At 57.7% G+C, this 14,473-nt stretch overlaps 1 protein-coding gene across 3 annotated transcripts in view; it reads left to right on the top strand.

Moving 5' to 3' along the window:
* Nucleotides 1-8,894, top strand: part of KIAA0513 (KIAA0513 ortholog) — a 58,650-nt gene extending 49,756 nt beyond the window's left edge. For 2 of the 3 annotated variants that reach the window (XM_059151426.1, XM_059151425.1), the window contains exons 9-13: nucleotides 843-920; nucleotides 2,076-2,105; nucleotides 5,138-5,218; nucleotides 5,683-5,777; nucleotides 6,888-8,894. In XM_059151426.1, the coding sequence (XP_059007409.1) occupies nucleotides 843-920; nucleotides 2,076-2,105; nucleotides 5,138-5,218; nucleotides 5,683-5,777; nucleotides 6,888-6,937 (334 nt within the window). In that variant the 3' untranslated portion in view covers nucleotides 6,938-8,894. The remainder of the gene's footprint in view (nucleotides 1-842; nucleotides 921-2,075; nucleotides 2,106-5,137; nucleotides 5,219-5,682; nucleotides 5,778-6,887) is intronic. The other variant, XM_059151427.1, reaches the window with a different exon arrangement.
* The last annotated feature ends 5,579 nt before the right edge of the window (nucleotides 8,895-14,473 follow it).

Genomic DNA, 14,473 nt, shown 5'->3' with positions numbered 1-14,473 from the left:
GCAGGAGTCAGGGAGGGACTGTTCACGGGGACAGGGTTTCTTTATGGGGGCATGAAAATGTTCTGAGGATCGCACTCCGGGTTGCACAACTCGGAATAGAGTAAAAACCACTGAATCGTGGACTTTAGAAGACTGAGTTTATGGTATGTGAATTATATCCCAATAAAGCTATTTTATACGAATGTCTAAGAATGAAGGTCGTGAGTAAAGTGAGAGGCCGACGGTCGGGGGAGCCCCTGCCCTGCCCTCTCTCTCTCTCTGTGGATCACTGTTTGGGCCGCCTTGGTCCCTCCAAAGGCTCTCCATTGCCATGCTATGTTCACCCCCAAGTAGACAGAGAGCCGGCCCCTGAGCCCCAGGGATGTCAGATGTGCCCCTCCCTCGAAGGCCACAGTGGCGTAGTTGGCTGACCCTTGATCTTTAGGAAGAACGTCTCTTACTTGTGAGTCCCTATGAACATGTTTGTTCTCTGCACACGGCCTGTCCTCGCCAGGTTCCCGTTTATGTTACTAGACCCTGTTCTCGGGCAGCAGGTGTCCCCAAACGCCCATCTTCCTCTGGGAGGCCCAGCGGGGGTGCAGAAGCAGAAGACGGCTTTCCTCCATGTCCTGTAGATGCATGTGGACTTTACCTGCCTCCATGTCATACCCTCCTCCTGGGAGAGAGATGACCTTTGCCAGGAGCCCAGGGACCCACCTTGATTTGGGACAAAGGCAGCTGGCCAATTTCCTCTTCCCTGCTCTGCCTCTCTGCGACATGCCTGCAGGCCGCGCATTCTTATCCCTCTGAGCGCCGCCTCCCCGCCTCCCCGCAGAGGACTGACACTCGGCTCTGTCCCCCAGGCATACACTGAGGTTCTGGAATGCGGCTTTCTTCGATGCTGTCCACTCTGAGAGGAGAAAGCGGTCGCCCACTACCAGGTAGGAGCAGTGTCTGGGCCCGCCTTGCCTTGCGGCAGAGGCCCGGGAACTGGCTTTATTTTCCGGTTTCTGCAGAGGAGAGCAGAACGGCAGCTGAGTCGGTGCGTCCGTCTCTTTTTCAGCTCCTTCTGGCCCCGGCGCCCGGCGAGCTGCCTGGGGGGGTCCCGGGCACGCACAGCTTCGTGGGCGGGAGTCGATGTGGGTTCCTCGGCTTGCATGAACGCTTTCTGTCCTGGGCTCTGGCATGACTTGGGCTGACCCTCCTCTGAAACGCACACTCCCCCAGAACGAACCCATCAGGACACCCAAGGATTGAGTCTGCCTATTGCTGTAAGAACCGTGGCCACAGGACTCGGGGCACGCAGGGCCAGCTGCCCTCCACCTCCCGCCGCCATAGACTCAGCTCAAGAGAGCTAACCTCTGGGGAGATGCGATTGCTACCTTTAGCTTACTGCTCTGGTCTGCAGCCTGAGACCCCCCTAGCCTCCCTGACGCTAGTCTTGCCACATCAGGAGACCCCCTTTGTAAACGGTCACACAGAGCACAGGGCAGAGTGAGGGCTGGTGGCCCTTCCTGCTCTGGCCACAGCAAGCCACAGTTACTGCCCACTGTGTCGAGTGGCTGGTCAGGAAAGGGCAGCAGCCCTCCCAGTCCTGGCTCCCCTACTGCACCCCCTCTCTGTCATGAACCTCTCCTTCTCTAACAGGGGGAGACCCCTCAGCCTTTCTCCCTGGCAGGGGACAGCAGGTGCCTGCTGTGTGGCCGGTCCACCAGCTCTGGGGGGATTGGAAGTGCAGTCTTCCTGTCTGCACGGGTCGGGGGCAGCGACACCCTCCCTGGGCAGTCCGCTGCGGCTGCCTCTCCTGAGGGAGGCAGAGGGAGCCGCCCCGGGGATTCTAGAGAGAGAATCCCACGCTCTGCCGGGAAACCAGACTGAAGGAAGCGCTTCAATGCTTGTAGGCGAACGGGGTTTCCTCCTGCTGCTTACGTAGCTGTCGGGCTCCTAGCAGATGAGCGGTCTCGAGTACCCCATCTCTCTCTGTCTCTGTTTCTGCCGTAATAACGCTCCTCTCTCGCTCTTCTCTTTTTTCCATCCACGTATCTTGCATGACTTTGACATGTTCCTCTGTTTACCTGTTTCTGCTGCCGCTCCAGAGGGGATGCTGGAGAGGAGGAGAAGAAGAGGTGTGTGTCCACGTGCCTTTGTTCATGCTCCGGGGCCGGGGGTCCCCACCAGGGCCGCCTCAGGGTGGGAGCCGCGCGCCAGCTGCTGCAGGAGGCAGAGCCCGCACGCAGGGGCCGCTCGGCACCGCCGCCCGGGGCAAGCCCCGCGCTGGGGACAGGCCGGTGGCGGGGGGGCGGGGGGGACTCGCCAAGGGCAGAGCACCAGGAACAGGACACACAGAAGGCCCTCGAGACCCTGCAGGGCCTGGTGTGAGTTCAGAGAGGGAGAGGCCAGCCTTCCACTGGCCACTCCAGCCCCTCCAGAGCAGGCCTCGAACCCACCCCCTTGACGTCACGCTTGGTAATCTGGTCGTGGCACAAAGCCATGGGGGCAGCAGGGGTGGGGGCGCACAGAGAATCTGGCTCTGTCAGCCAGGTGCCGGCGTGTGCAGGGGTCTGGCAGACCCTCCCCTGCCCCTGGGACAGGCCTGGGGGTCAGGGAGGAAGGACAGCTGCCCCCGCCTTGCCAGCCATGGCCTGGTGTGGAGCCCGTGCACGCGTGTGCGTGTTTGTGTGTGAGGGTGCCCCCTCCAGAGAAGGGCCTGGAATAGGCTGTTTTCTTGGAGCCCCCAGTGGGGTCTGAATCTCATCATTTGACCTTTGTATTTGTTGGGTATCTTTTTTTTTTTTTAAAGATTTTATTTATTTGTTGATTATCTTTTGTAATACATGTCGGTAGCTCAAGGCCTGCCTACTCACAATACAGTTTCTGGTACAGTGATTGTTTTCGCCGGACATTTCCTAAAGCACGCTTCCTTTCATCAGTGATATATTTTTAGTGCTTATTGTTTATGAGAGATCTTGTTTCTTACGCAGCCTTATTATGACTATACAAGGAGCATTTAGGCATAAGGACATGGCCTTTAGTACAAAGCCCCCGCGTCCCCACAGTGTCTCTGGGGGGGGGGGAGCATGACTCACCACAGCCTCCCAGGGGCAGGGCTGCCTGGCACCAGTGGCTGAGGCCCAGCATTGCTGAAGCATCACGGCCGCCTCCAAATCAGTCGGCACCAAGCCCACGAGGGGGTGCCGGCCTCTGGGCCTCACTCTGAGCCCCAGAGCAGATGTGGTCTGACCACACAAGTCTCGAACCTGCCCCCTGGGACACCCACACATGCTCCCGGCCTCAGCCGGATGAAGGGTGAGTGTTCCTCTGAGACTGGGGCGGGAGGGTGGGCCCTGGATCCCTGGGCAACCTCGTGCCTCCAGCATCATTTCTCCTCTTCGGTAAACCCGGCTGGTGAGACTCAGAGGCAGAAAGGCCTCCGTTTCCAAAGGCATCTGTTGCTTGCAATCCAGCTCCCACCGTAGCAGTGTAGACACACGTCCTGCCGTCTGTGTGGGATTAGACCGTGCCCGGTATTGGGTATTGATCTCAGTTTTCAGGAACTGATTGGACAGCAGGCAGCACCTGACCCACTGAGTGCCAGCGGCCTTCCACCTCTTTCTTCGAAGGTCAGATTAAATGCCCCACTTCTAGGACTTACCACAGCCAAGAGAATCTCCTCCTCATCCAGGTCAGGAGGGTCAGGGCGGCCGGTCATTCCCATGTGGTGTGGGGTTGTGCATTGCACAACCTACACAACTGTACACAGCAGGCCTGATGGTGGTATGGGGATTCATGTGCCCGGACAACCACTGCGGGAAAGAGGCTGAGAAGGAAGATGGGATCAGGGTCATGCCTGGAAGCATGCGCTGGGTATCTTCACGGGCGTCCTGTCATCGGCACGAGGAGGCTGGGAATGACACCTGTCCCCGGTGTCCTGTGGCCTTCCGCTAAGCCGCAGCAGCACGAGTGGCTCTGGGCCCGGCGGGCAGGGAGCAGTTGAGGTTTGATGTTGGTTCTTTCTCTCTTCCTTTGGCTTCTTCGCTCCCTCACTCTGCCTCGTCTCTCCCTCGTCTCTTCTCTCTCTAACCTTTAGTCAGACTCATCACCCAGAGCGGAATCTTGAAGGGGCAGTGGGCTTAAGTGAGCATCTCCTCCACACCTGTATTTGCCCCTGCAAGGAGCCCGCTTCTTGGGAGACACGGAGGGGCCGGGGATGTGCTTGAGACGGAGTGCTCTCCCAGGGGAAGGGCAACCACACCCACAGCGAGTGGCTGGAGGCGGCTTTCCATCAGGACACATAGCTCACAGGGCTCGGAGAGCAGCGTCCCCGCCCCAGAGCCGTGCGGGCTCGCGTCCCTCTCCAGGGAGGACAGTCGGGCTTCAGAGTCCCGCCCGGGCAGCTGCCCACAGACCGTGATGCTTTCTCTTGGCGTTTCTGCACTTTGTGCTAAGGCCTCGTGCCATCTGCACAGGGGCCTTCGGGGAGATTGGGGTCTCATCCTTGTGCTCCTGGGAGGGGCGCAGGGCACGAACCTGGGCCTCTGAGGAAGTCAGGGCTGGGAAGTACAGCCGGGCGAAGATCTGGCCTGACGGGCCAGGGGCCCTCAGCACGGCCAAGCTCCCCTGCTCCCTGGGCCTCCCTGCCACAAGAGGCTGACACGCTGCCCCCTCCAAAGAGCCTGTGAGACCTGCAGCGGGAGCACCAGCCCGAGGGACCTCCTGGACGGGTTCTCAGCTCCCCCTCCCCTGGACGCCAGCGGGACCCTGTCCTCTCTGCAGGTCATCCTGCCTCCCCAGTGGCGTCAGGACCTCCCATCCGTGACCCACAGAGAAGGACACGGGGGATAGTGTCCTTGTCCCCTAGAGAATGTTCTGGGCAGCCACTGAGTGCCCATCATCTCTGGGTCAGTAGGAAGCGTATGAGCTTTCGGATCGCCTCGTCTCAGGAAGGACGGGGTGATGGAGTTGGTGTTTGGGCCTGTCAGGCAGAGTGGCAGAACCCTGGGCAGGCTTTGTGGAAGAGCGGATCCAACAGCTCTCTGGGGGAGGTGCTCCCCACTGTGGATCGGGGGCCCCCTGTAGATCAGAGCGGGGCAGGGGGGAAGTGAGAGGCAGGGGAGCGTGACGGCATTCGGGAACCCTCTCCTGTCCCCTGTGCTTGCAGGGAGAAGTGGTGCCACATGACCCAAGAGGAACGCAACGACAGTCTGCGGTTCAATGAGAACATCACCTTCGGGCAGCTGGGGTGAGAGCACGGACGACGACCCCACCCAGGGGGCCCCGACCGAGTGGGGCGGTGCGGGGGGCCAACCTGGGGTTCTCCTGCGGAAGGCCTGTCCTCGTGCAGGGCAGAGGGGGGCACCGATGCCCAGATACGGTGACAAGAGGCCCCCCCCGCCAAGGAGACCTTCCGACCTGACCTGCGGGACATGGCATGGGGGAGGTGTCCCTGACAGCACCACACGTCTCTGTGTCATTGTAGCCCTGTGTTTTCACGCAGCCCGCAAGCCCGCGGTTCATGATGTTTGACCCGGCTTCCGGTTCCCAACAAACACGCCTCGTGCCCCGCCGCCCCATGGTGGGCAGTTGCACAGCAAAGTAGCGCCGGGCCAAGGCAACTGCTCTTTGTCCCCCCCCCCCCCCGCCCCGGCCCTCCTCCCCTCTCAGAGAGAAGGAAGGGCAGCCGCTCACGGGTGTCTTTTCCTCCAGCACGTTCACTCACAACATGCTGGCGTTCGGGCTCAGCAAGAAGCTGTGTAATGATTTCCTGAAGAAGCAGGCCGTGATCGGCAATCTGGACGAAGGTGAGCGGCGGCCGGAGGCGGCCAGGGCTCGGGCTGGGGAACCAGTGCTCTGCCCCACCCCACCCCACCCCATCCCACCCCAAGGATTGCCAGAGTTTTCATTAGAAACGTGATGCTGAACTGTCGGCGGACTCACGGCTCCGCTCTTCCCATCTCCCTGCATGCCCGGGACACTTCCCGTTGCACTGAAAGGCCTTTCCTGCTAGGCAGCATTTGCCGGGGTGGGGTAGGCACGCTGGGGTTGGGGAGCCTCGCCTCCCCCGTGTTTCCAAACGGGGCCAAAGGCGAAGATGGGACTGGGCGCTCAGACTCTGAACTTGAAGCTCTGACCATCAGTTGCCCTTGCTTCTAAATGGCCTGCTTTGTTTCTTGAACCACGCTGCCATGGTGGGGGTAGGAGCCGTGACGTCTCTCTAGAGTCTCCGACTTCTCTAGCAAGAGAGGATAGGTTACATATCCCCCCCACTCGGTTAGAGCTGGTGTTTACGTAGCATCGCACCTGCTACGAAAAGGCTTTCCTCATGGTCTAAAAAGGCTTCCGCTTAAATACACATTTGGATGGACGCAGTGGTCTTTAACAAAAAAAAAAGCAGGGAGTCGGCTTGGGATTTTCCCTCCCCTGCCACTGCTTGCATTTTCTCTCTCTCAAATAAATCATTTTTTAAAATCCTCCATCCTGCACCAAATTAAGAGGGGCCACAGAGGAGTGGCCTCAGGAGTTAGGAGAGTGCCCGGTGCCCCCCCCCCCCGAAAATCACAGAACGCGTCCATCAGCCCCACAGCACGGGGCAAGACACTGTCTCCTGGCCTGCCCCGCGGCCCTCCATCCCTATAGGACTCAGGCCTGGTTCCCTTGGCACGGTTCGTCCACCGGCACGGAGCCTTCCCTAGGCTTGAGGTTCTTTCCTTAAAAACACGTGTCTCATTTCCGGGGAGCCCAGTCCCAGGGGCCAGGCAGGCAGCATGCTGGCGGCTCACGGCTCGGTGTTCCTGATGATGCTGCCATTCCCGCCGAGGTCATGCTTTGCTACTGCCCACATGCCAAGAGCAGGGTCTGCCCGTCAGTGTGGACATCTTTCTTCCAAGAATTAACGATGTTTTCTTTTCCAGAGCAGTACAAGCTGCTGAGCGACCACATTGAGCAGATGGCCATTGAGTAGGAAGGCCATGGGAGGTCGCCCGGAGCACCCTCCAGGAGGACCGAGGGTGTACACCCCTCTTCTGGACCAGCGACTGGCTGTCACCCTACCTGATGACCCTGCATGACCTCGGAAGCACCCAGAGCCACTCCACGCTGCCCTAGAACTAGCGGTTAGAAGAATCTGGTTGCCCGTCTCCCCACCTCCCTTCTGCCTTGTCTGCTCCCCCCATCCGCGTGCCAAAGGGTCTCTGGGATTACACGGCTAAAACCAAGGTGATTGCCCCTGCTCCTGGGTGTCAGGGCCACGACACAGGACCAAGCAGGAGGAGGAGGAAGGACGCCAGGGCCGAGGTGGGCCCAGGGCAGTGCCTGCTGCAGCCGCCTGCAGGAGAAGGGGGGTGGGAGGTGCACGGGGGAATGCAGATGGGGGCATCAGGAGCTGGCATGCGCCAGTGACGTGGGCGACAGTCCGGGACCCTCTTGTTCAGCAGCGGGATGGAGTGGGGGTGCTCCCCCAGTCGGGGCTCCTGCTGAGCCACGGCCTTGCGGAGGGGGCAATGGGCCTCCCTGGGCAGGCCGGGTCGGTCCATGGCTCCTGCGGGCTCTGTGCCAGCTGCCCACCGTGTGACAGGAACCGGAGTCCTAGGAACTGCTAAGAGGAAAGAGACACTTGGCTATTTTAGGGAAGGAGAGAGCATGGTGCCGAGGACCTCCTTCCCGGCTGCAGAAGGCCCAGCAAGGGGTGTGAGCGTCCTGGAGTCCTCGTGAGATCTGCGTGGTCGCTTGCGAATCACACCAGCCCCGGGGCGGGGGCGGTGTCAGGGCACCTGCAATGCGCTGTCTGCGCAGCTTCCTCATGATGCAGACAGAGTTCCCCACGTCCATCCTGGGGGGAGCGCGGGCCTCCTGCCCCGACAAGAGGCGCCGATGAGAGAAGTCTCTCCAGTAGCTGCAGAACAACCACCCTTGCTCTTCGGTATTTCAAGGAAGACGGAAAAATCTGTGTCCATGTCACGGACAGCCGGGCAGAGGCGGCTTCTGGGGGCAGTGGCTGGTGTGTGGAGTGGCCATGAGGCCTGGGGACCCCGCCCCCCAGCAGCCATGGGAAGGCACCTCTGCCCCTTTGCCCCTCACGGGCTGACCGCTTTCCTGCACACTCGGCAGATACCCCCTCGTCCCGTTTCTGGTGCCGGGAACGCTGGCTTTTCTCTTGGGGTCTATGCCAACCCGAGGGGACGGACGTGTGACCGCAAGCAGCCAGCATGTGGCTCCTCTGGCATGAATACTTCCCGTCCATCCGCTTCCCTCTGCCTCTGCCCCTTGCACTTGGGCACTGACCTTGACAGTAGGCCCGTGGGCGCACTCCTTTCCCCACATCCCCCTCCTGTTTCCCCTCTCTGCCTCCCCACCCCCCAGTCATTACATCACGGTCTGCCCTGGAGAACAGCAAAACCATGCCTGCTGGCCACTGACCCGGCCAGTGCTGGAACGCTTTCCGTCGTGGGATGCCTCCCTGGAACATTCCAGAGACGAGCAGGCAGTGACGGAGCTGTAGCCGCATGTCTCGGTGAGCACAGGAGAGGCGACGTGAAGCTTGGTGTGATGGGACTGGGCTGGTGTTCGAAGGCTGGATCCTGAAACTCCGCTTATTTTTATAACGGTATCGTTTGTGTGAGTGTGTGTGTGTGTGTGTGAGAGAGAGAGAGAGAGAGAGAGGTCAGCCTGTCTGGTGAGGTCACCACACAATGCACAGCTGTGTTGCTGGGTCAGGTCCCACAGACCGGAGGTCCCTCCACCCCACCCTGGGCCAGTGTTGAGCCCAGGGACCGTGCATGTCTCTACTGATGGCATTTCAGACACATAAGGTCAAATTAAGGGGTATGTAGGCCCCTCCTCCAATGCTTCTGTCCGATAATGCGTCCCCTCCTGAAACACTCAACCGTGACCCCTGAATCCGTTGTGCTCCCCCCCCCCCCGTAGAATCAGGGCTGCATGGGGGAGGGGGTCTGTCCGAGTCCCCGCAAGGCTCTCCCTTGATGCTCGACGACTTTGGCTTTATTAGTCACATCTCAGTAGTTAGTTGAAATGCGTTACAACTTTTTCGTAAGGTGCCCCAAAGACTTACCCATGTATATAAAAGAATTTTGTATAAAAGTCTGATTCTGGTTTCTGGAGGGAGTGGAGTGGGTTCTGAGGCTCTCTCCAGAGTGCCCGGGAGAGAGGCGCTGCCCTTCCCCTCCCACCCCCCACCCCGGGGCGGAGCCAGCAGGACTCCTGGGCCTTTGGAAGGAAACACCCCTTTGATTTCTTTGGGCTTTTCCAAGCACTTTAACTTCGAAAATGATCTTGAGAGGTTGACTACCCCCTGTGGGCCTCCTGAAATAGCATTTGAAGGTGGAAGCAAGGACCGCTTGGGGTTTTCTCCCCTCCCATTGCTTGTTCTTCTGGATGTGGCTGGCAGAGTGGGGTTGAGCTGCCCAGTTGGCTCAGACCGTGCCGAGACCTGGGCCCTCCTCGATGCCTCTGGCCACTGTCACTTGGAGGAGTCTGGTCCCTGGAAAGAAGGCTGGCAGCTGGCCCTGCTGAGATGCCCTGGGTCCCTGTGACCCCGTCTCTCCCCTCGAGGGCCCGGCCAGAGCAGACTGACAGGGGACACTCTCAGAGGTCCAGAGCGTGCAGAAGTCTTCGTCTGCTGCACAAACAGGGACACGTTGGTATGAGAGCTCTGCGAGCCCTTCCTGTAAACTCAGGAACCGTCGACTCAATGCAGGAAGGGTCAGATTGTATCCTAGAAGAGAGCTTCCCATCCCGGCAGGTGGAGTGTCCAAAGCCAGGAGCTTTGAAGTCTTGCCCCTCATCACGGGTGGTTCAGACTTTCTGCTGGCTGTCCGCCAGGGCTGTGCACTTCACAGTGAGCCTGGAAAGCCAATCCTCTCAAATAAAAAGTTCCCTGCTTGGCAAACAGGATGATGTTGAGTTGCAGCTTTTGAAGGTGGGCCAGGCACTGAGGGAGAGAGAGAATCCCAGGCGGACCCCACGCCCAGTGCGGAGCCTGAGGCGGGGCTTTATCTCACAACCTTGAGATCATCACCTGACTCAAAATCAGGAGTCAGATGCTTAATTGACTGAACCATGCAGGTACCCCCAAGATGCGGCCCTGTATGTGTTTAGCCCGTTGTTTTCATTTTAGCAATATCGGTAGGTGGGGGGTGGGCACGTTAATAATTTGGATTGCATCTGCCTTGTATGTGAGCATGTGTGTTGAACCAAAGGTAGGAGAACCGGATTGTGATACCCTAAGTTACTTGTACTGTAACATGGAGTGAACTATGGTTTCCTGTTGCCAAAAAAAGGGGAAGGTTTGCTAAGTTCTTACGTTACCAAAAGGAGGACCAGAAGGAGTCCCATTTCCTGAGTTCTGTACCCAGATTAAAGTCTGGGATGTTCGGGTGAGCCAAGATGCCACCCGGGGGCAGGGTGGCCCGTGACTGCCTGTCCGGGCCGCGAGCTGCAGGCCGGACCCTCCGGCACTCTTCAGCAGCCTCACTGTTGGTTGACGGGGGGGCCCGTCAGCGTTATTACCAGATGACCTAAAACTGCAGACTCCTGGCAGCGGGGTGGAGGCTGGGGGCGAGCCCTTTTCCTGGAACAGTGAGGAAGCTTAGGAAGGATGGTCTGTCCAGGGCAAGGAGGCCCGGCCCCAGCCTGCCGAGAGGGGGTTACAGCGCTCAGACCAGGCCAGGCTGCTCTCTCCTCTCCCCGTCTTTAGTGAAGGATCAGCTGCCGGGTGGGGGTCCCTCGTGCCTCCCAGCCCCCAACCCCCCTCGCTCTCATGTCTCTGCTGCCTTCCCCTAGCTTCCCTATAAGTCATTTATTCCTTATGACCCTCGGGGATGAGTTTCACCAAAAAGGGAACTGGGTGGGCTGGAAGCACCCTTAGCTGAGCAACGTGCAACGTTCAGAGCCCGGGCAAAGCCACACAGGCCACCGGTGTCCTGTGTCCTTGTCGCCGTGGAGCTGGGAACAGGGGCGTGCTGACTGACCAGATAACAAATGCATGGGTCATTTTTAGATTATTCCCCTTCAGCAGATATGCTCGATGCTAAGACCATCCTCCATGGCAGGCTCTGGTAGGACCTCATTGGTGTTCCTTGCTGTCCCTGGGGCAGAGAGTCTCGTGCTCTTTGGGGAGGGATGGAAGGGTCTCGTGGGAGCCGGGGTGCTCTGTTCCCGGGGTGCTCTGTTCCCAAGGCACTGGCCTGTGCTCCCCGAGTCCACCAGAGCTCAGGAATGGAGCCCCACCCCAGCTGTGTCCAATCAACTCCCATGTCCCTCAGATTCAACTGGGGAAGTGTTCTCAGTGCAGGGCTCTTGGTTACTAATGGAAACAGATAAACTTATCATTTCTAGAAAAGCATCAGTAGGTCTGGGTTTGCCCATCTTCCTGTCTCTTCCACACACGCCTGCCACGGGGTGTCTGAAGATGGAGGGGATCCCAGATCCTCATAAGCCCCAGACTCCCAAGGCTTTGACAAGATGGAGTCTGAGCAGAGCCCACCGCCACCTGGAGCCCCCCTGAGCTGCCCCCAAAGAGGTCTGCACTTTAGCTAAAGAGACTGCCTGTTGGTAAATCCCCCTTGAGCCATGGGTCAGTCCTAGAATTGGGGTGGGGGGGCTGTACCTGTTCCCTCCTTGGTCCTGGACGTGTGCTTGTGAAAACGGGAAGAAGGCGCTGCGGGTGTTGTCCCCCAGCACTGACACAGGTGTGGTCCTGGCCTCCCCTGTGCCAGAGACAGCGTGGGTTAGCTTCCTCTGCAAGGTCATGAGCGAGCCTGGGTCTGTCCCTTCCTTAAGGCATCTTAAAGAAGACAAGCCAAACCTTTGAACATCAGGAAATGCTAGAAATTCAGACATTAGACATAGATCCCCTTCAAATATGTTAATGTGTTAGAACAAGGCCTGTCTGCTGCCTTTGTTACAACCGCGGCCTCTGCTGGGGCCCTCGGGGATGGTGTACACGCCTGCATTAATGCGTTCTCTCCTTCAGCCAGCCGGTCTTGGACCCCACATTTGCTGTTGCCTCACCCAGACCTTGCCTTTAGTAGCCCCAAAGTAGGGTTCCGTGATGCAGGTGTTGGTGTGCCCCTTATGCAATCCTGTGTCCCACCAGATGACGTCCTGCAAACAGTATTTTAAGGCTGAGGAAGTTTCAAGGTGGCAGATCTCAGAACAGTGCTAAAATCAAAACTGTTTCCTGTGAAAAAAAAAAATCTATGTCTCTATATTGCACCTCAGGTTGTCAGAAGGTGGAAACTTAAATAAATTATCTTTAAAAAAAAAAAAAAAGCTGTTCTGTTTAATTTTTGTTTTCACCTATCAGTGAGGCCTTCTCGGAGAATTGGCAATCTTCTCAGGGGCGTGAAAGGGGGTCTGTGCTGGCGGAGTGGTGACCGTGGACGGGACCTCAGTCCGGGCCTGCAGGATGCCCGACACCCCTTCTGGCTGGAATCCTGATCCTCTGAGCCCCAGCTGCCCCCCTCCTGTGTTTTGGGGGCTTGGGGTGGGGACTGTTGGTGGCATCTCCTACCTGGCAGGAGCGGGGTGCCTTTATCAGTCCTTCCCTGTGTGGTTGGACAGATGTGTTTTGTGAAATGTTGGGGCTTTTCTCTTTTTCGGATTGTAAGAAGTCCGTAGCCACGTTCTAAATCTCTGGCCTAAACGGATGAGGGAGATGAATCTGGGGAGCCGTGAAGGGCCTGGGGGAAGGGTCCTCAGCCCGAGGAGGGCTCAAGGGCAAGACGGGGTGTGCTCCCTGGGGTGAGGGCCTGACCTCCATGTCCTCAGGTCCCCCACCCAGTCTGGAGAACACCACTCCCCTGTTAGCTGAACATAGAGGGTTGACCTGGGTGGTGGGTGCTCCCAAGCCCAGGCTGTCCCCTCTGACTCTTCCTCTTGTGCTCGGGGTGGGGGTGGAGGGTACTCCAGCAGTGAGAGACCAAGGGTGGGATTCAGAGGCAACTATCCAGAAGGGGAAGGATCCCCTTAGGGCAACAGAGACGCAGAAGACCACAGGGTAGGGCAGGGTAGCCCCAGGAGAGAGGCCAAGCCCCATTCTACCTCCCTACCAACTACCAGATCGTTCTTTGAGCCTCAGTGTCTACATCTGTAAAATGGGAAGGAACATAGCGCCTATCCCACGTGGTCCTATGAGAACCAAACGTGGTATTCACAAAGCACAGACGGCTTCTCACTGCTGCTCTTGTCTTCATTATCCCCACGACATAAACCAGGGAGCTGTGCCTGCAGGAGGCTAACCTATGAAAAACAGAAAAAAAAAAAAAAAAAAAAAAAAAAGACTGGACTTGTCTGTGTCAGTTTTGTAGGAAGAAATTTAAAGCCTCTTATTCAAGATTCACAAAACTAAATATAAAATTTAAACAGGGAGGCTTTCACATGGTGTTCCCTGTGGTTTGTAACCTTTCTTTCCCCTGACTTCATGGAAGCCCTGAGGGGTCGCCCCTCTGTTTCATGGAGGGGATGCTGCTGCCTAATTTATGAGCCGCTTAATAAGGCCAACCAGATCCTCTAATTTATTTGGCTGAATTTTGTATTTTAACAGAAGCATCCCTGTGCCTTACCCTCCCGCGACGGGTCATGTCTGTATCATTGTTTCGGTGTTCAGCGTTCTGAAAGGGAGACATGCTAGCTCGTGGCTGTTCTAACCCCTGATTCTCTAATGTGCGATGTGGGCCTCTCTCAGCTGGTATCGCGCTTGACCCCTGTCTTCTCTGCCGAGGTGCCTGTTCAGTCCTGTACCCGCTTTGGATGGGGTGGGCTGTCTCCTTACTGTGGAGTGGTGGGAGTTCTTTGCATATTTTGAATACAAATCCTTTGTCGACATGGATTTTGCAAATATTTTCTCCCCGTCTGTGGCTCGTCTTCTGGTTCCCCGAACAAGGTCTTCCAAGGAGTGGGAGGCTTCATTTTACAACGTACACATCACCGATGTGTGTGTGGGTGGGTAGGGGGGGTCTTTTGGTGTTTTTTTTTTTTTTAAGATTTTTTTATTTATGTGTTTGACAGACAGAGATCACAGGTAGGCAGAGAGAGAGGGAGAGAGAGGAGGAAACAGGCTCCCCGCCAAGCAGAGAGCCCGATGCGGGGCTCGATCCCAGGACCCTGGAACCATGACCCGAGCTGAAGGCAGAGGCCTTAACCCACTGAGCCACGCAGGCGCCCCTCTTTTGGTGTTTTGTATTAGGACTCGTCACCAGACCCGAGGTCCCGCAGACTGTCTTGTGTATTTATTCTAGAACGGTTACGATGTGCATTCGAAATGCAGCAGTGGGCAGTTTGGAATGAATCTTGGTGTACGTTGTGAAGTCGTAGCTGCACTCATGCCCTTCTCTACGGCTTCCAAGTAATTGTCCCTTAACCGTCTTTGGATAAGGCATGGGGTCTTCGGGTCCGTTCGGCTTGAATTTCAACACCTGGGGGAATCCGCAGGCCTGACGGACAGGGCGCTGTGGCGGGGCGTCCTGCACTGCCCCGGACG

This window comes from Mustela lutreola, chromosome 16 (assembly GCF_030435805.1).
Source record: "Mustela lutreola isolate mMusLut2 chromosome 16, mMusLut2.pri, whole genome shotgun sequence".
Taxonomy (NCBI): Eukaryota; Metazoa; Chordata; class Mammalia; order Carnivora; family Mustelidae; genus Mustela; species Mustela lutreola.
The sequence above is the reverse complement of the archived record's forward strand: the minus strand, read 5'-3'. Positions and strand labels throughout refer to the sequence as shown.